The sequence below is a fragment of the Protopterus annectens genome, chromosome 12.part0 (genome assembly GCF_019279795.1).
Source record: "Protopterus annectens isolate FY-2018-M chromosome 12.part0, PAN1.0, whole genome shotgun sequence".
Lineage (NCBI taxonomy): Eukaryota > Metazoa > Chordata > Ceratodontiformes > Protopteridae > Protopterus > Protopterus annectens.
This window is the reverse complement of record NC_056746.1, coordinates 342523988-342551585: the sequence shown is the minus strand read 5'-3', so window position 1 is coordinate 342551585 and position 27598 is coordinate 342523988. Positions and strand designations below refer to the sequence as shown.

The 27598-nt window shown below is 43.7% G+C and overlaps 1 protein-coding gene across 1 annotated transcript in view; it reads right to left on the bottom strand.

Moving 5' to 3' along the window:
* Positions 1-10939: 10939 nt before the first annotated feature.
* The window catches only part of ZC3H7A (zinc finger CCCH-type containing 7A), a 1693893-nt gene continuing 1677234 nt past the window's right edge, over positions 10940-27598 (bottom strand). The window contains exons 22-23 of the mRNA XM_044089416.1: positions 25989-26152; positions 10940-12007 (exon numbers count right to left, since the gene is read on the bottom strand). Of these exons, the coding sequence (XP_043945351.1) occupies positions 11815-12007; positions 25989-26152 (357 nt within the window). The 3' untranslated portion in view covers positions 10940-11814. The remainder of the gene's footprint in view (positions 12008-25988; positions 26153-27598) is intronic.

Sequence of the window (27598 nt, the reverse complement as noted above, 5' to 3'; positions counted from 1 at the left end):
AGGGTGCATCAAGTAATTGAGATTTGACATGATCAAGTAGAGGTTGTTCCTTCAATCATGCATGTCTCCTAATGACAGATCCTGACACTGCTGCCCTGCTTGAGGCTTCTAGGGCATCATATCCACAGTGTAAACAGTGTTTAGCCACTTGACAAGTAGAGTGCAGTAAATCTGCTAACTCTTTCAAATTGGCACAGTCGGGAAAGGTTGAAATAAAGAAGTTATGTACTCACCATAACATTCCATGTGAGTTGTTCATCTCACCTTCATTCTCACAGATGGGTTCGGAGCCGATCCTCGGCTCCAAGTCAGCCAGCTACAAAGCTCGAGGTCTTCAGATTGCTCGAGGCCAAGTCCCTATTCCATGATGCACCTCGTGTTACCTCAGATCTTGTTTGCTGCCTCTAACAACACCATATGCCATTCTAGCCCTATTTTAGGTAAGGAAACCGTAGAAAAGACAAAGCAATCATGATAAAACATGAATCTCGGTCCTCAAAAAAGCCTGGAGGGGGTTGGAGGGTGGGAAGTAAGAATGAAGGTGAGATGAACAACTCACATGGAAAGTTATGGTGAGTACATAACTTCTTTATGTGAAGTTGTTTTATCTCACTGTTCATTCTTACAGATGGGTAGCGTCCCAAGCACCCTCTTTTTCGAGTGGCTCACAGGAGTATGTTTCTCAGGACAGTGGAACCAAAGGAAGCCCTGTGTCTGGAGGCCCTATCGATTTTGTAATGAGTGATAAAAGTATGAGGCTTTGACCAAGTGGCTGCTGCACAAATACTATCTATTGGTAGCTTGACAGTAAAGGCTGAAGATGTGGAAACAGCTCTGGTTGCATGAGCCTTTATTTTGTGTTGCAGAGGTATAATGGCAGCTGAGCAAGTGAAGGTGATGCAATCAGATAACCATTTCGACAAAGTGGTTTTTGCCACAGGTCTACCTTTTCTGGAGTCTGAAAAGGAAACAAAAAGTTGTTCAGATCTTCTAAATTCTTTAGTTCTAGCTAGGTAAAATCGAAGTTGTCTGTGAACAGCAAGTTTGTGCAGCATGTACTCCAAGTTACTGGTGTGTTTGGGGGAAAAAAACGGTAATTCTATGGTTTGATTAAGGTTAGCTTCAGTACAAACTTTAGGTAAGAATGAAGGATTTGTTTGTAGTGAAACTATCAGAATGAAAAATCAGATACTGGGGTTTTATAGACAAGGCCTGTAGCTCTGAAACTCTTTGGGCAGACGTGATAGCTACTAAAAAGACAGTCTTCCAAGACAAAAATTTCAAATCGCATGAAGAAGCTGGCTCAAACGGTGGAAGAATGATGTGTGAAAGCATAACATTTAGATTCCAAGGTGTATAAGGGGATTTGATGGGTGGTCTCAGGTGGAAGGTCCCTTTGAGAAAAGCTTTGGATAGCTTGTGTGACATTACATTAAAGCCTTCAGTACCAAGATGAAAATTAGAGATCGCAGTGAGCTGCACACGAATGGTGGCACTCCCTTGTTGAAAAGCATAGTCAAAAATTATAGTATGGAGGAAATAGGGGCTAGGTAAGGGTCAATGTTATTTTGAGAATCCCATACGGAAAATCTCTTCCTTTTGCTGAAGTACAATTTCCTAGTAGATGATTTATAGGGACTGAAGGGAGGGATGAAGAGGCCCTGACGACTGCATAAGAAGGTCTGGAACTGGGTCTAGAATCCAAGGCTCTTTCAATAGATAAGGTCGAAAAAAGGGTACCAAATCTGATGAGGCCAGTGAGGGGCTATAAGAATGATGGCCCTTCCCAGGGCTTTGGATTTCTGTAACACATTGGATATTAGGGGTATTGGTGGGAAGGCATAAAGGATACCCGGAGGCCAATTGTGTATGAGTGTGTCCCTTGGGGCATATCCCGGAGGGGGGATTAGGGCAACATAGCTTTTGCATTTTGTGTTCATGGGGGATGCAAAGAGATTGCAGCAAGGCTAGCCCCATCTGCAGAATATTCTTTCTGTTATTTCTTCTTTGAGGGGCCACTTGTGAGGCAACAAGATTGCCCTGCTCAGTTTGTCTGCTATCATGTTGGATTTCTCCGGGATGTGCATTGCTATCAGAAAGCGCTGGGTGGAGGTAGCCCACTGCCAGACTCTTATGGCCTCTTGACAAAGGGGAAAGGATCTGGTTCCTCCTTCCTCCTTGTTTGTTTATATACCAGACCACCGACATGTTGCCCGTCTGAATCGCAATTGTTCCCAGGGGGAGAGAGTCCTGAAGGATTTCCAATGCCAGGAGTACTGCTCTCATCTCCAGGACATTGACATGCAGATGTGTCTCTAGTTCGGTCCATGTGCCTTGGGCTGTTCTTCCCTGAAAATGCCCCCCCCCCACCCAATCAGAGAAGCGTCTGTGGTCATAGTGGCCTATTGTGAGGGTAGGATAAAAGGATGATTAATCGTTACTTGGAGAGAGGTCAACCACCATCGAAGATCCTTTTTTCAAGAGTTTGTTAGAATGATGAGATGAGACATTGGGAGTTCTTGCTAGGACCATTGCATGAACAGGAGCCATTGTAAAATCCGCATGTGCATACGACCCAAGGGAATTGCCATTACTGCAGCTGCCATTGTCCCCAACAATTTTAGCACATCTGAGGCTGGCACTTTGTCTCTGGATATAAGGTTCAGAATTTGATGTTGAAGTACCAATATCCTTTCTGGAGGAAGTTTTAAATTGGTGGTGTCCAAATCTGTTCCGATATACACTATATGTTGCGATGGCGATAAGGCAGATTTTTCTAAGTTTATGGTAATCCCCAGTTGACTGCAAAGAATAAGCATGGTGCCCCTGGCTTGTATAAGCTGATGCTTGGTGGTGGCACTGAGGAGCCAATCGTCTAAGTATGGAAACACCTGGAATTCCAACTCAGGTGAGCCGTGACCACTGCCATACATTTGGTGGACACTCTAGGGGCTGTAGTGAGACTTAAGGGCAGGACTCGAAAATGGTAGTGATTGGCTCCCAGCCAGAAGCGCAGATGATCCCTGGATGGTCTGGCCATTTCTATGTGGTAGTACACATCCTGGAGATCTATTGAGCACATCCAATTCTCTTTCCCTAAAAAGGGAAGTATCGACTGTAGCGTGACCATCCGGAACTTCTCCTTCTTGACAGATCTGTTTAGTCTGTTGAGGTTCAAAATAGTTCTCCAGTCCCGTCTTTTTTGGAACTAAAAAGAATCCTGAGTAAGTTCTGGATCCTATCTGTTCTGCTGGGACCAGTTGGATGACTTTTTTGGTAGCAACCTTTGGACCTCTAGTGTTGCCTGTTCCCTGAAACTGGGTGGGACGTCCGGGATTTTTGTTATCAAGGGGGGTGAGTGGCAAAGGGAATAAAATATCCTCCGGATATTATGCTTTGTACCCATTTGTCATTTGTTAGTTTTATCCAGGTATCTGGATACAAAGATAAGCGACCCCCGACTGCCTCCAGAGTAGGACAGGAGCGCTGGTAGGGTTTCCCAAAGAACTGGTCTCTGTCACCATGATTTTGTGGACCCCCTCTGTCGTGAGAGCAGCGACTTCCATTATTGCCCCCTCCTCTGCTCCTGGAGGGGGTTCACCACATGTGCCCAGAAAGACTCCTTGGGCTTTTTGGAACCATATCTTTCCTCCCTTTTGACCTTTGGGGTAGGGTCTAGAAGGGTGGAAAAATGGACTCCGACGGCAGACAGAGTCTTTCCTTCCTGCTCACACCTGGTAAGAATTTCCTTAACTTTGGGCCCGACAAGAGACGAGCCATTAAAAGGGGTGCTTACAAAGGATGACATAAAGGGCTCTGCAAAGGAACATAAGCGCATCCAGGCGTGTCTCCTAAGAGCTATACCTGTACCCGCTGCCCTACTCGTTCCATCAGCTGCATATGAAATCAGATCCATGGAAGAGTTCGTTACAGAATTAAGAGTAGCAGGTTGGGAAGCAACCTTGTCTGCGACTCCCTCAGCTATTGTACCCTGTAGAGCATCTCAAAGCTCTTTTAGTAGATCTCTTTGCAGTCTCGTGAAATGTGTGAGATAGTTCAGTGAACGCTAGCAAAAGTCGCTGAACTAAACATGCGCTTCCCATATCTATCCATGATCCTAGAGTCTCTGTTAAGAGGATGGACAGAGGAAAAAGTTTCCGACATCTCCTTTTTGGTGGCTGCCGCCACCACCATGGTATCAACAGGCACTCTCTTCGTGAGAAAAGTCTTATCATGGGGGCATAAATAAATTTATTAGGTCTCCAAGGGACAAGATCCATGGTGTCCGGAGACTCCCACACCCTTCGTGAGACCAGCTCCATAAGCTCATTGAAGGGTGGAGATACCCAAGAGGTGAAGGGCTGAGACCCAAAAGCTTTCAGGAGGACCGACTCATCCTCAGTAGTGTTGGAGGGCTTACAGCCACCCCTCTGCTTTAGGATTTCCAAGATATCTGAAAATGAGACATCCTCAGAAGGGGACCATGGGGACCCCACTGACTCATCCAAGTCGGTGTCTGAGGTGATAGATTTCTGCGGGGAGTCTAGATGCTTCCTCTTGCAAATTCTCTTCCTGGGAACCTCATCAGTGGGAGCTTCTGGTGAGGTCTCGGAAGAGCAGGGACCGCCTAATGGGGCTTCCTGAGGTTCAGAGTCTCTACGCTTCAAAGGGATCTGTGAGGCAGAAGTGGACACAGGCGCTTTGGGGGAAGAGGTGGTTGGTCCTGAAGATATGGATGTCCTGAGGGACATTATTCTCCTCATGGCCTCAAAAGCACCTCTGCTCTGGTGGGAGGAAATACCTGGGTCTGAAGAAACAGATGACTCCCTCGGCACCGGAACAGTGGGCTCCAATTCAGAGGTAGGACCCGATCTCATCCGAGCCGAAGCCCCAAGAGGTAAAGTCGGAACCGAAAAATCGGTCGGACTATCCTCTCCGGACCTGACCGGCGAGTGTCGAACTCGATGGGCACCGAGGAAGTCTGAGTAATCGGAACTGATGGCACTGGAGCAGGCATCGGTTCTGAAGGCTCCACAATCATCAGGTCCAACTCCTCCGGCTCCGATGGACCGGTATGGCTCGGAGGAGGAAAACAAGTAGATGGAGGAACAGTTTTCAGTTCCGAAACCACTTGGGTCAGAACCAATAAAAATTTTGTAAATGCCGGTGCCTGTAACAACTTCTGCACCACACGATCCACATTCAAATCAGATAGGCTTATCAAGGACTGAGACGAATGGAGCGACAGTGGCACCGATTGTAAGATTGGTGACTTCAATACTGCAGAGACCGGTTCCAGGACTGCAGACTGACTGCGAAAGGATAAGACGCTTGGCTCTGAAGGCTGTGGAGCCGACATTGAAGGTTTTTTTGATATTGTCGGATCCACAACTCTATGCTCTGATTATGAAGACTTAGTGGACTTGGAAGATTGGGGGGATTTACCAGCTTTATCATGGTCACCCAAAGCTTCTTGAAAGGATGATTTTAATAGCCCTCTGTCAATTAACTTTCTTTTTCTTTCATGAAGGAAGCGGCTACTAAAAGAATGGCACATGGAGCAACTTTCTTGCAAGTGCAAAGCACACAAACAGTAAACGCAATTAACATGTCCATCAGTCACAGACATTTTCTGTCCACACTTTGGACATTTTTTAAATCCAGACTTGGTTTGTTTCTCCTTATCTTGGTCAGCCATGAGAAAAATCTAAATGCATACAAGAAAACCTGTAATAAGGATATATTAAAACACACACACAAGTGTTCAACAAATTCATTGAACACACAAGTATTTTAAATAGTAAGCAGCCCTTAAAAAAACAAATGGGCTCTATAATGCTAAATAGAATCTAACTGTTAATGTTCTAGAAACACACTCTAATAAGCTATACATTTCTACTAAACACACTTCTAAACTACTTAACTCTCTTTTAAGCTATAAAAAGGCACACCAAAAAGAAGGGAAGGGAGATACTAAACGCCTGATACACGAAGGCCAAAAAGGCTATAAAAGGACTATCAGAAGTTAAGCTACACACTAGTTCTAATAGTTCTGAAAGTTATTAAATTGAAAAGCTATTATGAAAGTTTACAAATATAAACTTTTTCTAGAAGAAAAAACTATACTGGCCTGAGCTGTGAAGAAACCAGCGACCTGTTGCAGCGGCAAACTAGATCTGAGGTAACACATGGTGCATCATGGGATAGGGACTTGGCCTCGAGCTGTCTGAAGACCTCGAGCTTTGTAGTTGGCTGACTCAGAGCCGAGGATCGGCTCCGAGCCTATCTGTAAGAATGAAGGGCGATATAGAACAACTTCACATCTTTTGTTTTAATAGTTCCAAAGTGTGTTGTTGATTTTAACACGTGGAACTGACAGTTGAGTGCTCTGATAGCTAAGGCTGCAGAGGTGTATACTTTTTTACTCCATCTGTCTAGAGCTCTAGAGTCCTTGTCAGAAGTAATAAGATTCTTTGCAGAACTAGCCCTAGCTCCTTTAGGTCCCGGTATAATGACCTCTAGGTCTGCAGCAGGATTTCTGTGAGACTCCGGTACTCTGTAATACCTGTCAGGTTTTCTAGGAGCAGGTGTTAGGGTGTCAGGAGTTAAGCTGGATTCATGGAAAACATCAGCCACCTCAAAGGTTGGAGAGATGGCCAGTGGTCTGTGCTGTGGCAGCTCTAGGAACTCTCAGTCTTTTCTTAGATTGAGGGAAATCCTGGGATTCCCAGTGGAAATGTTCCCTGAGGGTGTGAAGAGTTTCCCCAAAGGAAGGATCTTCTGGTGGGGAGGCAGAATGAATGGATTCCACTGCATCTGAATCCTCATAAGCAGTCAGAGGTAGTGCCTCTTCAAAATCTTAATAATCAGACTCCTCAGAATCCTGTTCTATCAGTATTTCAGAAGGGTCTCTTTTCCTTTTAGAAGTTGTGGCCTGACTAACCCTGATAAGGGTGATAAGATCCTCCTCCATTTTAAGCATTTGAGGATGGGGTGGTGGAGCAGGAGCAAAATGGTGGCTAGAGTTAGTTTTCCTAGGAGTGGCCTTGCCTCTAGGCCTAAGAGTATCTATTGGTTTGAGAGAAATGGTAGTCGGAGGAGAAGATGTCGTTTTTTGTCTAGATTCGGTAGTGCGAAAGACCTCCTTGGAAGCCGGTGCCTGCGTCGTGGCTCTGGACCCAACCAAGGCAGAGACATCCAAAAGTTTGGAAGACAAAGATTTCTACAGCATGCCAGACTCTGAAAGGGTCTCAGTAGAGGCCTGCGAAGGTATTGAATCGGGCATCAGGGGCTACGAAAGCACCTCACTGAATTCCGGAGAATGGACGACCTGCTTAGCAGTAGAGTCATCAGAAGGCTTAGCCTTGTGTGGTCTGTCTCTATCTTTATCATTACGTTTTTTCAGAATGTCAAAGGATTGTTGGCTGATGGATGCCATTTCGGCTACAATAAGAGCTCTACGACGAATGGCTCTCGCATTAAAGAGGGCACAGAACTGGCAACGGGGCGTCATGGTCTGGGCATAAACAAGTGACACAGTACGAATGGAAGTCTCAGTGTGGTATTTGCTTTCCACATGTGAGCCAATCGTTAACTTTTTCGGACATTGGTTAGTGCAAGAAAAAGGATCCCCAATGGGGTACTTAGCTTTAGATGTTTTCAGCTGTAATTCAAACTCAGGTAGTGACTGATCGGCACACTTGAGAACTGCTTCTGCTATGGGCTCCAAGGCAAGAAAGACTGATGTAATGGCATCGGCTGCCTTCCTTTATAGTACTGACGACCTGACGTCAGACAGCAAGTGACAGCAGCCGACGCAGAAAAACATTGACTCTGGTATTCGGGCCGGCCGAGGGCTACCACAGCAGGGATAACCCACAGGTGATGACTGCAGCAGTGAAACACGCACATCTGTAGATTCATTTAAGGACCTGGGTATATGGTTAGATTCAGCTATGAGTTTTTCTAATCATATCAACCAACTGGTTAATGATAGTTATAGAACTACAGGTTGTATAAAAAGGTTTATAAAGTCTAGGAAATCAAAAATAATGAAGTCATTGTTTGTTAGCTACATTAGGCCCAAACTTGAGTATGGAATAACAATACGGAAACCCGATAAGAAAACAAGCATGAGTAAACTGGAAAGACTAAAGTGGAAATATACCAAGGGCATCCATGGATGTCAAAATTTAAGTTATTTTGAAAGGCTAAAATATCTGAACTTGTACAGTGTCTCTTACAGATATCTGAGAGGAGATCTTATTCAGGTATATAGAGCATTTAGACACATCTGCCTTTGGGAATATTTGGGGTTATCAAAAAGTACTAAGAATCATCAACCTATGTAGAAATTCTATAGGAATGAGAAGTGTACTAATTGGTTCTCTGACAGAGTAGTTGATGCATGGAACAGACTACCAAATTACATTAAAGCAAGTACTAGTTTAGATATTTTTAAGAACAGCCTGGACACTTATTATGGGAACACGTGTTTTGGTATACTGGAAAGCTAGAAGGACATTAATGCCCGTGCTTGAAATATTTGTATGTATGTATGTATGTAAGAAACATCCAAGTCGGCAATGCTACAAGAGATTCCCTCAATGGGCCACTAAAAGCCACCCATGAAAGGGAAGTCGTTATGTCCCCCCCCCTTTCAGAAGGCCTTTGCCACCAGAGCTAGCACATTGGTGAACAATGTCAAAGAAAATGATGGACCAAGACAGTGATCCAAAGAAGCTTCCTATGTGAACTAAATACACTGATGTAATAGAAGATATTAGAAGATGTGCCTGTGTCCAGTATATTAAAGAAGTTTCAAGCTCCTTTTAGAACAAGAAAATGGTAGTAACAGAATCATTTGCTTTTCACCAAAGGTGAAATACAGCAGGGCTTGTGCCTGTTCCAACAGCTTTGCAGAAGCATGGTGTCTCTGCATAGCTTTCTCTGGGAAACAGCTTAACACCTCTTGGACATGGTTGATAGTAATCTTGCACAGAACACACTGATTCATGGTAATGGCTGTACAAACCAGTGTAAAGCTGGAGATCTGGGTTTCCAGAGGCAGTTCTATAAGAGAGTCAAGAACTCCAAGTGCTGAATAGACAGAGCTTTGCATCTCAAAGACCTCAGAAGAACCAACAGGTGAAGCATCAATGCCTGATACTTAGAAGAACTCTTCCTTTTACTGAGTACAGGTGTTTCTTTTAGTTGGAAAATAGTGGTGGCCTAGAAAAAAGAAAGGATTCAAGAGGAGTCAAAAAGACCTTCCAATGTACTTAATACTCATTTCCTCTTTTAAAAGATCTCTACCAGGTCCTGGAAACCTGCATAAAAAACATCATTTGGAAGGTGGCATTTGGGGTGGTTTGCCCATGCTCAGCTTTTAAAAGAGGACTGCCGAAGCCATGCCATAATGTCTTGCACACACATATAATACCCGAACTTGTTGCACCAGATTTCTTCCAAAATTACTGTGGGCAACACAAAATTATAAGAAGCTTGGTAGTGTATCGCCTAGATCTTCCTTGATCTAAGACTTAGGGAGGTCTGCCAACTGCTCTAAACTCACCTACATAAGAGAGAACTTGAATATGGACAGGTGAGGTGATTAAAAGACAGCAGAAAAGAAAACCCTGTTGAGAACCATGTTGAAAGCCTTAAACTTCTTCTTATCAGGCAGAAAGTTGTTTTGGCCTTCAAGATTCACAATGGACTGAGGAGGTCACACAACAGTCTGCCTGGTATGCTCAAGTAAGGATGTCACTTCACTGTGATGGCAGCACATAGAGGGCATCTGAATCCTTGGGAGAACAGAAAACAAAATGCAGATGCTTTCAGGCTGTGCATTTGACATCCCTTAGGATGAACTTGATAAGGAAGAGGATCTAATGGTCCTCATCCTACATACCCTGACACTGGCAGAGGCATTTCTGGGGAGGAGGAATAAAAAGGCCATTTTACAGTCAAACTCAATGTTCAGCATCTCCTCAAAGGAGGAGGAGGAGGAAGAATCATCTGGGTGGGACATATATGGAGCAGGGTTCTAAATATATTTGCCTGTCTCAGACACAAGGAACTTTAATGTCCTCTGAATCCCTTTCTCAAGAGACTGGCAGAAGATCATCTCCACCTCTAGTCCCATCAAGAAGCAGTCTGGGATCACCCAGCAAGCAAGGTGATGTGTGTATGCCAGGTGCTAAGGCACTATGACAAGAAGTGCAAACCATAAGTGGCACTAAGTCATACAAGCCCTGCATGAGGTCTAATGCTGTTGTCAGCCTGTGTTCTGCAAGGCTACACTTCCACAGATACCAAGGAGTATAGGCTGTTCCTGTGGGTCAAAATACCACAAAAAAGCAAGACGGAATGTCCTCAACCTTAGCTGGTGAGTCCCAAATGACCTGGAAAGATACTTGTGGGGAAGGCACATCAATAAAGATAAATCCAAGCTGCTACTATCCCTTCTCCTACAGAGTCAAGGAGTTGCTCCACATAAGCTGACCGTGTGTGATCATGCTCTGAACTATGTAGTGCAAGGTGCTACAGATATCCCAGGATGCACATAAAGGTGACTGCCAATGATGACATCCTGCTGTTTGTGTACAGTGCTGTGTTAACTTCTGCTGCTGCTATTTCCCTAAGATTCCGCCTGAGGTCAACACTGCAAAAGAAAATCCTATGGCCACTCCAGTACTTAAGAGACTATGCTGCCCACTGGCTCCTCTGGCACCCAACTTCATAATCTGAACCTAAATCACAGTCACTTCAACAGTAGTCATGGTGCCATTGCTCTGTATTAGTGGAACAAATAATAACTCTTCATTAATCATGACTTGAAACAAACCAGTCATTTAAATTACAAAACTGTTTGATCTTCCCTGCTCTAATAAAAGAGATATCTTTAGATGAGATTAATGAATACATAAGTCAGAAGTGTTTATGCAATTGTTTTTTAATATTATGATTGTTACCAATACTGGTTTGTATATTATACATGACACAAACGGCCACGAGTGCATCTTTCCTCAAATCAAACATGATTACAGCAAGCAAAGATGCATAACATTCCAAAACTTTAACGGACTGCAAAACAGTTCCTTTTTAGCACCTGATTCCCAAAATTCTGCTTGATAAAGCTTATAGTCAAATATATGTCAAGAGGAAATATTAAACCCATTCAACGTCAAAGGGTTGAATGGTAATTTTGATTTAAACTACTTAAAAATGAGCCTTGAAAGTAACCCAATTAAAGGTGGCAAAACCTTTAACATTTATGTTAAAATAAAATAAAATTTATTTCAAAATAATTGTGTTAAAATTACAGCCATTACTGTTTCCTTCCTCTGCGAATGGCATAAGATGTTTCATACTATTTCAGCACATGTATTTTGCACATTCTGTAGATGTTACTAAGCAAATCATTCAGATTGTTGCATCTGACCGTCTTCATTCTTCACAAATTCTTTCCTCGCTGTCTTTTTCTCTCTCTCTCTTCCCCTCCCTCCTTCTCTCAACACCCTTCTCTCAGACTTGTTCTTCAAACCCAAATGTGGATGCAGAACAGTAATTTAATGCTTTAACCTGCTGCCTGCTACCTCATTACAGGGCCACATAAGTGCCTGGGGCAACTCTGAGCTCCTACTTCCACTACGGCGTATGCTCACTGTGCATGTCGTGCTTTGCAGACTGAGGAAGGGAAGTAGAAGAATGAAGATCTTCCACCTGCTGAGTGAGAACTTTCATTACAGATGAACCATCAGCTTCTATTGTCAAATTCGTGATCAAGAAAGATGAAAGGACACCTCAGTTTTATGACAATATTCCTTCAGACAGAAAATTATATTTTCCAAAGTCATTATCATTTGGTGCAATCAAGTGGTCTTTTTTCGCCTTGTCTAACTTCATTCTTAGAATATCCTTTCTTTCCAACCATTCTTCCAGCTCTGCATGACTGTGGGCCAGTTGACAACTGTCACCATCTGAGCAAGTGCCACTTATATGCCTGCAATACAAGAAGAGAGTCAGATAAGCATCAACAGTTTCCTCTTTGTCATGTAGTCCTGTCTCTATACAGAGTGATCTCATTAGCTACATGTATGTCTATAACTGTTTATATCTATGAGGTTTTTCTGTGTGACCTTTTCACTTGTTTTTTTTTTTTTTTTTCATATTTCTTGGTATGTTATATTTGGACACATGACACAAAAGTGACCATTACTCAAATCTCTTAAAAAGTGGCTTTGAAACTATGAACATTCATTGAGTCACATTACACTAGCAATGAGTAAAAAATTATAGTATATAAGCAAGTCATCTGTAAGGTACTGTAAATAAAGCAAGCCTTTTAACTTAAAGTGCACCGCTAACACATATACCAGAATTTGTGCTACATCAGGGATTATTCTTGTACAAAATGATCTCTACTAAGTCTTTTTTCATTTATTCATTCAGCTATGCAAGTTTAATGTAAATTTCACATCCAGGTTTATTCAGGATTCTTTTAGTTTTCAGCTTTTTTATTTTCAATTTTTACATTTAGTATTTTTGTTTCAGGATTTTAGGAACAAGAACATGAAGCAGAACCTATGTAATGAGCAGTCAGATCTACACAGTACCTATTTTCACATAAAGGAGACTGTATAAAAAAACTTACAGTATAATCACTAACAGGGCTCCTTACTGATTTGCTGTTACAAGGATTCTATTCTTGACCACACTACCAGTGACCTGAGTTCTAGAAGTATTCCAGATAATGGAGGATCATTTGGAAGGGATGAGGTCAAATTGCTGGAAGCCAGCTCTCTCATCCCAAGGAAGGGTGTGGTATGGGTACTTAGTACAACATTGCTGTTTCCTGGCAATGGCTAAGAAGAAAAGCATCTGGCAGAACAATGGCATGATGAACTCCTTAGAAAGGTGTGCACCTACAATGTGCTTAGTGCGGGACTATATTATAACAGTGAACGCTTAAAATAGCGAATGCTGTATAATTGACCCTTAAAAACCGAAACTGCAAAATGTCAAACACACGGAACAGCGATGTTTTTCACAGGGAAAAAAAATCGCTGCTCCGGAAAAAAAACAAACAAACAACCACCCCCCCAAATAAAGTTGGGGGCTTCACCCCACACACCCCCCTACTTTAAATATACCAACTCCGAGATCGCACCACAGTGGAGGAAATGGTAAAGTCCCGAAAATGGCCCAGTGATTTTTTTCCCCCCTGGGGAAAAAAAAATCGCTGTTCTGTGTGTTCGGGAATTCGCAGTTTTGATTTAAAACGGTCGATCAAACAGCGTTCGCTGATATAATAGAGAACCCTTAGTGCTACTACATATCAACATCAGATGGAGAGAGGGATGTAGAAAACTACAGCAAGTCATTGTCTGCTGTTCACATGTGCTAACCCAATGTCTTGCCACATTCTCAGCAATTAGGGCTTAGCAAACTCAGCTCATCAGATGGTAAGTAGCTAAAGTACAGTAGATGTTCGAGTGTATTCACTGTTGCAGTCGTCACACTTGGGTTATCCTGCCAGGGGTGGCCCTCAGTCAGTCCAAATACCAGAGGCTTAATATTTCTGCATCGGTTGCTGTCGCTTCAGGACTGACGTCAGGTCGTCAGTATGTTCTTCGTGTTTCACTGTTGCAGTCATCACACTTGGGTTGACTCCCAAAGCTGAAGAATGGGTGGAGGCAGTCAAGAAGAGTTGGGGCTGGCTAGTATGCCCTGCAGGACTGCGGTTGCAAAGCCAGCCCTGGATCTGGAAAAGATAGGCAGGTGGTAATGCTAGGTGAAGGTATGAACAGAGCTCCAAGTTGCAGTTTCCAGAATGTCCCTGGTAGGGACTCCTCTGAGAAAGGCTATAGAGGTTGAAGTTGCCCTAGTGGAATGTGTTCTGACCTCCTGAGGGGGTGGTTTCCCATGGTGTTTGTAACAGAAATGGATACAGTGAGCTATCCATTTGGAGATGGTTTGTTTTTATATGGCCTTGCCCCCTGCCCCTGGTGCAAAGCTGACTAGTAACTGGTCAGATTTCCTAAAGGGCTTAGTCCTATCAAGGTAGAATCTGAGCTGTCTGTGCACATCTAAAGAGTGCAGGATCCTTTCCCCCTTATTTTGAGGATTAGAGAAAAAGGTGGGCAAATGGATAGATTGGTTGAGAGCCACACTGGGCACCATTTTAGGCATGAAAGTTGGGTTAGTCCTGAGGGAGACCCTGTCAGCGAGAAAAATGATGAAGGGTTCCACAGCCATAAGTGCTTGTAGCTCAGACACTCTTCTAGCTGAAGTGATGGCCAGAAGCAAGGCTGTTTTCCAAGAGAGGAATTTTAACTCTGCTGAAGCTGCAAGCTCAAAGGGGGGTAGCGTGAGCTTTTCCAACACAAAGTTAAGGTCTCAAGCAGGGGTAGGGGCTCTTTTTGGTGGCCTTAAGTTGTTAGCCCCTCTCAGGAACTGCTTGATGAGAGGATGTGAAAAGAGAGGTGGCCCAGTGCTGTAATGAGCAGAGATGGCAGAGGCATGGATCTTAATAGAAGTGAAGGATAGGCCCCTGTGGAGTATGTCTGCTAGGCAGAGGTAAGGAGGGCTGTGCTGGATCCGCTCCTTTAGTCTGGATCCAGGAACAATACCTTTTCCACTTGTCAGCATAGGATTTTCTAGTACTGGGTCATCTGGCTTCATGTATGACATCCTGTACCTGCTTGCTTAGGCTGGACACTGGAGGAGAAGTCAAGGAATAAGCCAGGCTGCAAGGGTCAAGGTCTGCAACTGCAGATGCAAGAACTGTCCCTCATGCTGAGTCAGGAGAGTTGAGATCTAAAGGAGGTGCCATGGAGGCAACGGTGACAGACTGCGCAGTAGTGGGTACCAGTGTTGGCGTGGCCAGTCTGGGGCAATCAGGATTGCCCTGGCTCTTTCCTCCCTTTCTTGTAAGAAGAGGTAGTGGGGGAAATGCATAGACTGAGAGGTTTGCCCACTGGAAGGATAGGGCATCCACTTTCCAGGTCTTGCTGTGAAGGTCCCTGGTGCAGAATTTGCTGAGCTGGTAGTTATAGGGGGAGACAAATAGGTCCACCTTTGGGGTACCCCATTTCTGGGTCACCAGGCTGAAGGTGTTGCAGTTTAATTGCCACTCATGTGGGTCTAGGAGATTTCTGCTTAAGTTGTCTGCCAGAGAGTTTTGGTTGCCTGGCAGGAATTGAGCTTGCAGGTGAATATGCATGGCTGAGGCAGTGTTCCAAAGGGTCATGGCTAGCTTGCAGAATGAGTAAGAGTGGGTTCCCCCTGCTTGTTGATGTACCACATCACTGTGGTGTTGTCGTTTTTTTTTTTTTTGATTAGTAGACGCCCCGGAGAGGGTAGGGATCTGAAAGCTGTCAGAGCATGCTGAACAGCTAACATCTCTTTTTGGTTGATGTGCAAATGAATTTTATTTGGGCTCCAGTGGCCCTGAATGCACCTGCCGTCCAGATGTGCACCCCAGGCATAGTCTGATGCATCTGTGGTTAGGGTCTGGGTGGCATGGGATAGTGTAAAGGGAAGCCCCTTGTTGTGGTGGCATGCTGCTGCCCACCAAAGGAACTCTTTCCTTAGACAAGGTATCACAGGTATGATAGTTTCCACGGCCTGAGAATGTTGGTACCAAAGACTTTTCAAGTACCACTGAAGTTTCCTCATATGCAGTCTGGCATATGGAATTAGTAGAATGCAGGAGGCCATGAACCCTAGAGCTTGCAGGATTTTCCTTGTGGATAACTGGGTTCTGTTGGCCATTTGAGAGAAGTAGCCTGTCAGATAGGCTTGTTTTTCTGGAGTACGAAATGCTACATGGGATGCTGTGTCCAAGCTTGCTCCCAGGAATACAATTTTTTGACCGGGGACTAGTTTGGATTTCTTTTCGTTGATAGTGTACCCCAGAAGGTCCTTTACAAATGTCAGGTGCTGCTACAACTTTTCCTGTCTGCCTGAATCAGGCAGTCATCCAAGTAGGGGTAAATCTGAATATTTCTCTGCCTGCAATAGGCAATGTCTGGAGCCAGGCATTTTGCGAAAACTCTGGGAGCAGTAGATAAGCCAAAGGGAAGTGCAGAAAACTGATAATACATAGATCCTGCCCTGAAAAGTAGATATTTCCTGCAGGAGTCCCTGATTGGGGTGTGCAGATAGGCCTCCTTTAGGTCTAGGGTGGCTAACCAGGCCTCTTTGGACAGCATAGGGAGAAGCTGCTGTAGGGTGAGCATTCTGAATTTTGGTACCATCGGGAAGGTGGTTAGAATGGATAGATCTAAGACTGGGTGCCAGGTGCCTTCTTTTCTGGCTACTAGGAAAAGTCCGGAATAAAAACCTTGACCTATCTGTTCTGCAGGAACAGGCTGAATTGCCCTTATGGAGAGCAGAGACTGAACTTGGTTTTGTGCCTCTGCCCACTGGTTTGGAGGAAGGTCTGGGAACCCTTTTGGGGTTGACAGCATGTGGAAATAAAACTTGTACCCCTGGGATACTATGTTGAGCACCCATCGATTGTTGGTGATGGAGGTCCAGTTTTTTGCATGGTGGGCAAGTTTTCCTCTTAGGGGCACGAGCATTTGGGCAGAGGTGAGGGGAGGAGTTGAGAAGTCATTGTGAATTCTTTCCATAAGGGGGTGGCTTAGCACTCCCTGTTTTAGAAGTGGAGGTACTCCATTGCTTAGATCTCTGCATACCGTGAGACTGTAGTCTGGGGGGTCTGTTTCCCCTACGTCTAGTTTGAGGTGGCCTTGAAGGGGCTGGAAAGGACCAATGTTTTGAGGGGCAATGCCTATTGAATCTTGGAGGCAGCACTTGCAAAAATCTTTGACTGTTTGCATAGACTTAGCTTTTTCTTCCATCTTTTTTAAAACCTCTTCTGTTTTGGTGCCAAACAGATTGTCCTTGTTCAGAGGTGCATCCAATAATTGATTTGACATGGTCTGGCAATGTCTGCTCCTTAAGCCAGGCATGTCTTCTAAGTACAGAACCTGTGACTGCTGCCCTGCAAGATGCTTCTAGGGCGTCAAACTCATATTGCAGGGTATGCTTGCTGACTTGGCTTGCAGAATGCATAAGCTCCTGTAATTCTTTATTTTCTGCACAGTTAGGGAAGGTAGCTAATTTTTGCTTAATAAGTTCCATAGTATGTTGCTGGTATTTCAGCATGTGGAGCGGACAATGTAATGCTCTAATGGCAAGAGTTGCAGAGGTATATACTTTTTTACCCCATCTGTCTAAAGCTCGGGAATCCCTGTCCGAGGGGGTGGAATTCTTAGCTGTAGATGCTTTTATTCCTTTAGGTCCTTGGGAGATGACCCCTGGGTCAGCAGTAGGATTTTTGAAAATAAATTTGTGTGAGTCAGGGACTCTGTAGTACCTGTCAGGTTTCTTGGGAGCAGGGGTAAAGTATCAGGAGTTAGACTGGATTCCATAAAGACATCATCCAGAACAGGAGGGATAGCTAAGGGTCTGTGCTGTGGTAAATCTAAAATTCCCTGAGTCTCCCTTTGGACTGAAGATAATCCTGGCATTCCCAATGGAAATGCTCTCTCAAAGTATGTAGGGTTTTACCAAAAGAAAAATCCTCCGGAGGGGAGGCAGAAGGAATGGATTCTCCTGCATCTGAATCATCATAGGCAGATAAGGGCATGTCTTCATAATCAGAAACCTCAGAGTCGTCAGACTCTTGGTCAGATAAAGCTGCTGGGGACAAGTCTCTTTTTCTTTTAGCAGGGGAAGGTTGGCTTCCCCTAATCAGCATGATAAGGTCTTCCTCCATTTTAACCATCTGTGATTGTGGCAAGGAAGCAGGTGCTTGAGTTAGGGTGATCGTTTTTTTAGGCGTAGCTCATATTCTTGGCCTTAGAAACTCAGTAGTTTTAGAAAGAACTGAAGACGCGAAAGAAGTCGTCGGTTTGTATCGAATATCTTAGTGCGAAGAACTTCTTCAGAAGCCGGTGCCTACACAGTGGCTCCGGACCTATCCAAGGTAGAGACATCCGCAGGTTCCATAGTCAAAGAAGAGTCTTGCAGCATACCAGACTCTGAATGGATCTCGGTAGGGGCCTGCAAATCCATCGAAGCGTACATCAGGGGCTGCAAAAGCACCTCACTGAGTACCAGCAAACTGGCGACTAGCTTAATGGAAGCGTCATCGGCAGTTTTGGACCTGTGCGGTCTGCCTCTGTCTTTAGCCTTATGTTTTTTCGGAAGATCGGTAATTGGATGGCTTACTGAAGCCATTTCAGAATATGGAGATCGAGAACGAAAGTATTAAGCTACAATAAGGGCCCGACGATGAATAGTTCGGGCATTAAACAAAGCACAAAACCAGCAGCGAGGTACGTCGTGGTCTGGGCCTAAACAGATGACGCAGTAAGAATGGAAATCTCGGTGTGGTATTTGCTTTCCACAGGTGAGACAATTGTAAACTTTTTCTGACATCGGTTAGAGCAAGAAAAAAGGATCCCCAATGGGGTACTTAGCTTTAGAAGACTTCAACTTCAATTTTGGAAATGAAAACTCAGGTAGCGGCCAACCGGAACTTGTGTGAACTGCTTCTGCTTCGGGTTCCTCGGCAAGAAAGACTGATGTAATGGCGTCAGCTGACTATTTTTATACAACTGATGACCTGACGTCAGTCCTGAAGCGACAGCAACCGATGCAGAAATACTAAGCCTCTGGTATTCTGACCGACTGAGGGCCACCCCTGGCAGGATAAAGTACAGTTGTGTAAACTTAACATAAATGTAGATGTTCGAGTGTATTCACTGTTGCAGTCATCACATTTGGGTTATATGCTTGCAGTAGCCCTCAGTCGACCTGATTATCAAAGTCTTGGGTCCTGCGTCAGTTGCTGTCTCATCTTCCATAACATCAGGTAGTTAGGGGTATAAAGCATGCAGCCGACGCCATTACAACAGTTCTTTTTGCCCCAGATGTCAGGTGCCCCCCAATGGGAAGCAATTAAATATATATATGCAAGGTTATACCTCCAACAAAAAAGCAAATACACCAAAACGCTTTTAAGCATAGTAAAGGAGAATAGAGGTATAGCAGCAAAAGAAGACAGGGGGCTGGAGGGAGGGTAACCAGGACTGTAACAGTGAATACACTAGAACATCTACATTTATGGTAAGTGTACACAACTGTATTATGTTCTTCATGTTTCACTGTTGCAGTCATCACATTTGGGTAGATTCCCAAAGCTAAGGATAGGAGGAGGAAGTTAGATAGCATTAGAACCAGGTATAAGGCCCTGCAAGACTACAGTGGCAAAACCAGCACTGGATTTAGAGAAAATTGGCAAATGGTAATGCTTGGTGAAAGTATGTACAGAACTCCAGGTAGCAGCTTCTAGGATGTCCCTGGTAGGGACACCTCTGACAAAGGCTGTAGAGGTAGATGCAGCCCTGGTTGAGTGTGGTCTTATCCCTTGTGGGATAGGTTTTCCATGGTGCTTAAAGCGGAAATTAATGCAATGGCCTATCCATTTAGAAATGGTTTGCTTTGAAATGGCCTTCTTCTCTGCCCCTGCAGCAAATGCCAAAAGCAGTTGTTCAGATTTCCTTTGAGGTTTAGTCCTGTCCAAGTAAAATCTAAGTTGTCTGTGCAAATCTAAGGAGTGCAGTATCCGTTCCCCTTTGTTCTGTGGATTAGAAAAGAAGGTTGGCAAATGAATGGACTGATTAAGAGCCATACTGGATACTACCTTGGGCATAAAGAAGGGATTGGTCCTGAGGGACACCCTGTCCGCATGAAAGATGATGAAAGGCTCCACTGCCATAAGGGACTGTAATTCAGACACCCTTCTTGCTGAAGTGATTGCTAAAAGGAAGGCTGTTTTCCAAGAAAGGAATTTTAACTCTGCACTTGCAGCTGGCTCAAAAGGAGGTAAAGTGAGTTTTTCCAATACAAAGTTAAGGTCCCAGGCTGGAGTTGCGGCTCTCCTGGGTGGTCTTAAGTTTTTGGCCCCTCTGAGGAACTGCTTAAGCAGTGGATGAGAGAAGAGGGGTGGTTCTCTGTTGTAATGAGTTGAAATGGCTAAGGCATGAATTTTAATGGAGGAAAAGGAAAGGCCCTTGTGAAGCATCTCAATTAAGTATTGAAGAATCTGAGGTAAACTGGGCACTGCTGTACCCATCCCTTGGGTTTGGTTCCAGGAACAGAATCTTTTCCATTTTTCAGCATAAGATTTTCTAGTACTACGCCTCCTTGCCTCCAAAATGACATCCAACACTTGTTTACTGAGGGATGGTAACGGAGAGATCAGGCAATTAGACAGGCTGCCAGGTAAAGGGTTTGAAGCTGAGGATGCAGAATTTGGCCCTCCTGCTTGGACAGCACGGTAGGGGTCTGAGGCAGGTGCCATGGTGCCAGCAGTGACACACTGTGCAAGAGGAGGTACCAGTGTTGGCGTGGCCAGTCTGGTGCAATCAGTACTGTCCTTGGTTTGTCCTGTTTGATCTTTATTAGCACTTTGGAGAGGAGAGCAGAGGAGGAAAACTGATAGATTTTTCCAGGTGAAGGACAGGGGATCCACTTTCCATGCTTGTCTGTGGGGAGTCCTTGTGCAGAATTTGTCCAGTTGGTAGTTCTGGGGGGAGGCAAACAGGTCTATATCTGGGCTCCTCCATTTGGTTATCAACATGTTGAAAGTCTTTGGTTCCAGTTTCCACTTGTGTGGGTCCATGAGATTTCTGCTTAGTTTGTCTGCCAGTGTATTTAGCTTTCCTGGCAGGAATTGAGCCTGTAGGGTCACTTGGTAGCTCAAGGCTGTGTTCCACAGAGCCATGGCTAGTCTGCAGAGAGGGTATGAATGGGTACCTCCCTGCTTGTTTATGTACCACATAACAGTGGTGTTGTCCATCTTTACCATTAATTGTCCTGGAAGAATGTGGTCACTGAAGGCTGTCAGGGCATTCTATACAGCTAACATTTCTTTTTGATTGATATGCAGGTGCATTTGACTTGGGTTCCACTTGCCCTGAATGCACTTCCCTGCTAGGTGAGCCCCCCATGCATAGTCTGATGCATCTGTTGTTAGGGTTTGGGCGGCAGGGGGTACAGTGAATGGTAGTCCCTTGTTTTGGTGGCAGACCTCTGCCCACCAAAGGAAGTCTAACTGTAGGCAAGGTATGATAGGAATAATTGCTTCTAGATCCTGAGAATGTTGACAGCATAAGCTTTTTAGATACCACTGTAGTTTCCTCATATGCAGTCTTACATATGGAATTAGGAGAATGCAGGAGGTCATGAACCCCAAGGCTTGCAGTACTTGTCTTGCAGATAGCAGGGTTTTTGTGGCCATTAGTTTGAAGTAAGCTGTCAAATGAATTTGTTTTTCTGGCGTGAGGAAAGGCATCTGGGAAGTTGTGCTCAAGTTTGCTCCCAAGATTATAATTTGTTGACAGGGTACAAGATGTGATTTCTTTTCATTTATTGTGCACCCCAGACAAGTTAGCACCTTTTGTACAAACGCCAGATGATTCAAAAGTATGTCCTGGCTTTCTGCCTGAATTAGACAATCGTTCGGGTATTGGTATATTTGAATATTTCTTTGCCTGCAAAATGCAATGACTGGAGCTAGGGAATTTGTGAATACCCTGGGCGCAGTAGATAAGCCAAAGGCCAGTGCAGAGAACTGATCTTGCATGTAGCCTGCTTTGAAGCGTAGGTATCCTCTGCAAGATTCCATGATTGGGATGTGCAGGTAGGCTTCCTTTAAATCCAATGTTGCCAACCAAGCATCTTTGCCTAGCATAGGAAGCAACTGGTGAAGAGTTAGCATCTTGAATTTTGGAATCACCAAAAAGGTGTTTAGGATAGAAAGGTCCACGATAAGATGCCATGAGTTGCCTTTTCTGGGTACCAGGAAAAGTCTTGAGTAGAAACCTTGTCCTCTTCTGGTACAGTCTGAATAGCCCTTATGCTTAAGAGAGAGAGCACTTGCTTTTGAGCCTCTGTCCACTGATTTGGGGGTAGATCTGGCCAACCATTTGGGGTTGGTGGCGTGTGGAAGTGAAATCTGTATCCTTGGGAAACTATATTTAAAACCCATTTGTCCTGGGTAATGAGTTCCCAGTTTTTTGTCTGCAGAGCAATCTTTCCCCTTAAAGGAGCAGTCAGTTGAGAAGGGCTTGGAAGTTTTAAGGTTAAGTCATTGAGACAGTTTACCATAATGGGGAGTCTTACTACTCCCTGATTTGGAAGTGGGAGCCCCCCACTGTTTAGTCCTGTGCGTACCATGGGACTGAAGCCTGGGTGTTCTGCTGGTTCTGGGTTTGGACTGAGAAGGCCTGGAAGAAGCAGGAAAGGACCAATTTTTAGAGGGCCAATGCCTACTAAATCTTGGAGGCTGTACTTGTAGAAAATATTTAATAGTCTGCATAGATTTAGCTTTTTCCTCCATATTTTTAAGTACTTCTTCTGCTTTGTTGCCAAACACGTGGTCCTGATTTAAGGGAGCATCCAACAATTTAGCTTTAACATGATCTGGCAAAGACTGCTTCTTAAGCTAAGCATGCCTTCTAAGCACAGACCCAGTGACAGCAGCCCTGCAAGATGCCGCTAGTGAATCAAAACCACATTGCAAAGTATGTTTTCCAACTTGTTCAACAGAATGCATTAAATCCTGTAAATCCTTATTTTCAGCACAGTCAGGAATCAACATCATTTTCTGTTTAAGCAATCCAATAATATGCTGCTGATACTTTAACATATGAAACTGGCAGTTTAAGGCCCTAATGGCCAAGGTTGCAGAAGTGTATACCTTCTTACTCCATCTATCCAGTGCCCTGGAATCTCTATCAGAGGGGGTAGGATTTTTGGCAGCAGTATCCTTAATGCCCTTGGGTCCCTGCGAAATGGTCTCAGGATCCGAAGTAGGATTTTTAAAAAGGAACTTGTGAGAGTCAGGAAGCCTGTAATATATATCTATCAGGTTTTCTGGGAGCAGGAGGTAAAGAGTCAGAGGCCAAGCTAGATTCCGAAAAAGCATCAACAACAATGTCCAGTACAGGGGGGATAGCTAAAAGGCCTGTGTTGGGGCAGGAGTAAGAAATCCCTAAGCCTCTTTTTAGAATCAGAGTAATCCTAGCTTTCCCAGCAGAAATGCTCCCTAAGAGTATGCAAGGTTTCACCAAAAGAGAAATCCTCTGGAGGGGAAGCAGAGGGAATAGAGCCCTCTGCATCAGAATCCTCATAGGTAGATAAAGGTAAACACTGGTCATCAGAGGAAACAGAAATTTCAGAATCCTGATCAGAAGTATCATAAGCAAATTCAGTCCTAGGTCTCTTAAAGGGGGAAGGTTGGCTTCCCCTGATTAAAGTAATAAGGTCTTCAGTCATTCTTATCATTTGTTTTTAGGCATAGAGGCCTGACGATGCGGTCTGGGCATTGGTTTTCTAGGCATGGATCGAGTTTTAGGCCTTGAAGAAGAAAATGGCATTGGTTTAATATGCAAGTGAGTAGGCCTGAATACACCCTCAGAAGCCGTTGCCTGCACAGCTGCTCCGGACCCATCCAAGTTAGAGATATCCGCAGGTTCCACAGTTGAAGTACCTTGCGGCATACCGGACTCCGAATGGGTCTCAGTAGAGGCCTGCGAATCTGAAGTAGCAGGTATCAGGGGCTGCGAAAGCGCCTCACTGAGTACAGGCGAATTGGCGACTAGCTTAGGAGAAGCATCGTCTGCAGCTTTGGACCTAGGCGGCCTATCTCTGTCTTTATCTTTGCGTTTTTTCGGAATGTCGGTAGTCGGGTGGCTTACCAAAGACATATCTGGATAATTGAACTGAGTACCAAAATATTTAGAAGCGTAAATATACAGATGACGAATAGTTCGTTGTTCAAATAAGGCAGAAAACCGACAGCGAGGTACATCGTGGTCAGGGCCTAGGTAAAGAATACAGTATGAATGAAAATCTTTATGAGGTATTTGCTTTCCGCAAGAAATACAACTATTGACTTTTACTAACATTGGTTTAGAGCAAGAAAAAGTTTCCCCAACGAGGTACAAAGTCTTTAGTTAAAGACTTCGGTTCTGAAACTCGAAAACGAAAATTTCAGGAGTAGGCCGACTGGCACTTGCGAACTGCTTCTGCTTCAGGCACCGCACAGCAAGAAAGACTGATGTAATGGCGTTGGCTGCATGCTTTATACCCCTGACTACCTGACGTCATGGAAGATGAGACGGCAACCGATGCAGGACCCAAGACTTTGATAATCAGGCTGACTGAGGGCTACTGCAAGCAGATAACACAAATGTGATGACTGCAACAGTGAAACACAAAGAACATCCCAAGTGTGATGACTACAACAGTGAAACACGAAGAACATCAGCAAGATGGTATTTAGGAATGCATGAGTGAAGAGAATGGTGTTATTTGGCAGTTGTGCTGCATAGAAAACAATGAACTAAATAAGTTGATTAAAAAGGCTACTAGATACAGGGAATACATCATGTACTGGTGAATGCATAAAAAAGATTCCTTTCAAGAACCTGAGATGTGTCAGCCTGACTTCACTGCATTTGGGGAGAAAACCCTGATTAGGAACCAGCTGTGGCTGACTCCGTGAAACTGTCTCACACATCCTAGAGGGAGGAAGGTGGTTAGACCTGCTGCTGTACTGACATCTAGTGAGGCTTACTGTATTCCAATAGAAAGACAAAATGACATCAAGATTCAGGCTGTTATGGGAGCTGTGCCCAACAAACAGAATATTCTTTAGCTACAGCCCACAGCCATTATGTATAGAAGATGGTAATGCACACCATTCCTGTCAGCTACTGAGGGGGGGTGGGGGAGGTATGGCCCAGCAAAAACATCCCTGATTGCTCTCTAGAAGATGGACTCTGATGGCCAGCTCTCTCCCCATAAAGGGAATGAATAGGTCAATTGGCCATGGGATGGCTTACAGCTGCGAGGTAGCTGAGGCTTTAAAAAAGACAAAAAAGTGAGGATGCCAACAGTAGGTACAGAATACCATGAAATACATGGAGAAGTATTTACCAAGTGTTTTACCAAGTGAACAGTAACAGGGGTGAAAGGCTATAAGCATGCAAAAAGATCTTGGTCATATAAAATCCTACTTTATCACACCATGTATTTTATATTTCTCCAGCTACCTCTCTTTCTCCTTTGAGCTTGAACCTGGAATACCCCCTTCACAGGAAACTCTTGCTTCAGTTGACTGCAAGGATTACACTAATTACAGCTGCAGACTTTTTGGCATCACTGAGCGCGCTGACATCATGTAATTAAGCATCTCATCTCTTCCAGATTCTGTTCTAATTTCAGATTCATTATGATGACCTACTAGGCAGTGATCACTTAACGTTACTCATACTATTATCTTAGAAAAATATAACCTTCAGGTGGTATCCTCACTTCAGAATCCATAGTGACAAACCTCACATATTCCAAGTTTATTTTGGAATGCATATCTTTTCAGGTACCAACTGAGCATGCAGCAACTGAGACTGAGATGGGAATGCTCATTTCATTAGTTTCCCAAATAAAAGGGTAACAATCCTACCAGCTGCCCTTTGTCCTTACACATGATGTGCTCCACTCCTCATATGAACAATAGACAGCTGAAGGTTCACATCCCTTCTCCAGTTCAGAAACAGTGATGGAAGGCCTTTCCGGTTCACCTCTCCAGCGTAGAGAAAAACATCCACTTTTCTTCCTGCTATGGCATGCACTGATGACATAGAAGCACACATGCATTCAGTCTTCAGTATATTTGCTACAGACCTCCTCAGCTTTGTTTTGTGTCACAGCCCTAGTCTTCCATGCAGATCAGCTATAAAGAAAGAAACCCACAACCACTAACTAAGAATGTCTGAATTAGTTTCAGCAGCCAGGCTGTTAGATGCAGAGACTACTGTCATGACTCTCTCTAAGAGCTTCAGAATAAAATTAGAAGCAACACCTATGCTGTTATTTTGAACAAGACGGTCACTCACCTCTCGCAGACATTAAAATACCCTGTTGGGAAGCGATACTGCCAGCAGTTCTTGTCATCCTCTGAGAGGAAAACCTTCTCCTTATGCTTTTCAGATGCAAGGTGTTGCTGCCACTGTTTCTCACTGTTGCAGTTTTTCCCACATAGCCAGCAATGAAAATCAAACTAGGAGAGAAAAAAAAACTCTAAGTTAAAATATTCCCCAGTGTACACCCAAAGAATGGCATATAAATAAACAATGCCTTTGTAGACTGTCTGGCATGCTTCATTAAGTGGTTCCAATATACTCTTACCTCAATTTAATCACTCCTTTCAGCTTTAAAGAGGTTCCGAATTGTTTAATTTTATACTAAAGAAAACATGCAGCTTGGACTGTATCTGCAAAACTGCAAGGCAAGTGCAGTTACTTAAGAGGGTCTACAGTGAAAAGATTGTTTGAGGGAAAGTCTATAGGTCATGGTAACCTCAAACAAGGTACCACAAGGTGTGGGACATGTTTTCAATGTAGATACATTTGTGATAAGATTAATATAACACTACATAACACTTTAAAATCCAAAGTTTGGTTTGGCAAAGGAAATTGCCAGACAAAAGGGGTTGTGTATTTGGCAATGTGTAAATCCTGTCCCGCCTTTTATGTTGGAAAGACCAAGAGATGCTTGAGGGACAGGATTTATGAACACATTTATCAAATATCCACACACAACACCACTAATGTACTTTTTAAACATTCAGAAGGATGCACCAATTTTAATGGGTTTACATTTGCTATTTTAGAAAAAGTATTGCCCAACCCTAAAGTAGGTGACTACAGAAGTTACAGAGAAGCGAGAGAGACAAAATGGCAGATAAGGTTACAAGCCTGTCACAGCCCAGGCTTACATGAAACAATTTCCCTTAAACCCATCTTGGTTCACAAAGCCACATTTCTTTAAATTAAATTCAATGACTGATATAGTCATAGATATGCTGATTAAATTAATAAGATAAAAAAGTTTTCAGTGTTAACATTTTTATATATGATTTTACATGAGTTTATTGACAGAAGTGTTTTTATTTGTTATTTATTACTAATTAATTAATTTGTGACGTAATTTTATGTGTGTTTAAATAGGTTCAAATGAAATGAGTGTTGATTCTGATGAAATCCCCGGTCAGGAGATGAAAGCGCTCAATCTGGTGGTTTTCCAGTTTTACTGTTAAACTGGATTTTATTGCTGAATTCTTTGGTTGCTGCTATTTGTGTTCGACTACACAAGAAAACCTTTTTGAGATTTCCTGACTGCTGACAGTGTGTGTTTTGTATTAGTGGTTTTGGTCAACACTGGTCGCTCCATTTTGTACATTTACTGAAAAGTAGAATTTCATCAATTTGACTTTTCAATATACCAATCAAAACAGACAAAAATAAGCAACTCATTAGAAATGAACAAAAAAAACCCATAAAACAGATATTTTCAGAGAAGGGCAAGCTCCCTTGCACTGCCACACTTCTGCTGCTTTAATACACCAGCTCCAAGACTGCACAACAGTTGGGGGGAAGGCAAAGTCTTTTAACTCACTGTGTGCGATTTCTGTACAGAACACCCAGAGCACTGCACACTGATGGCA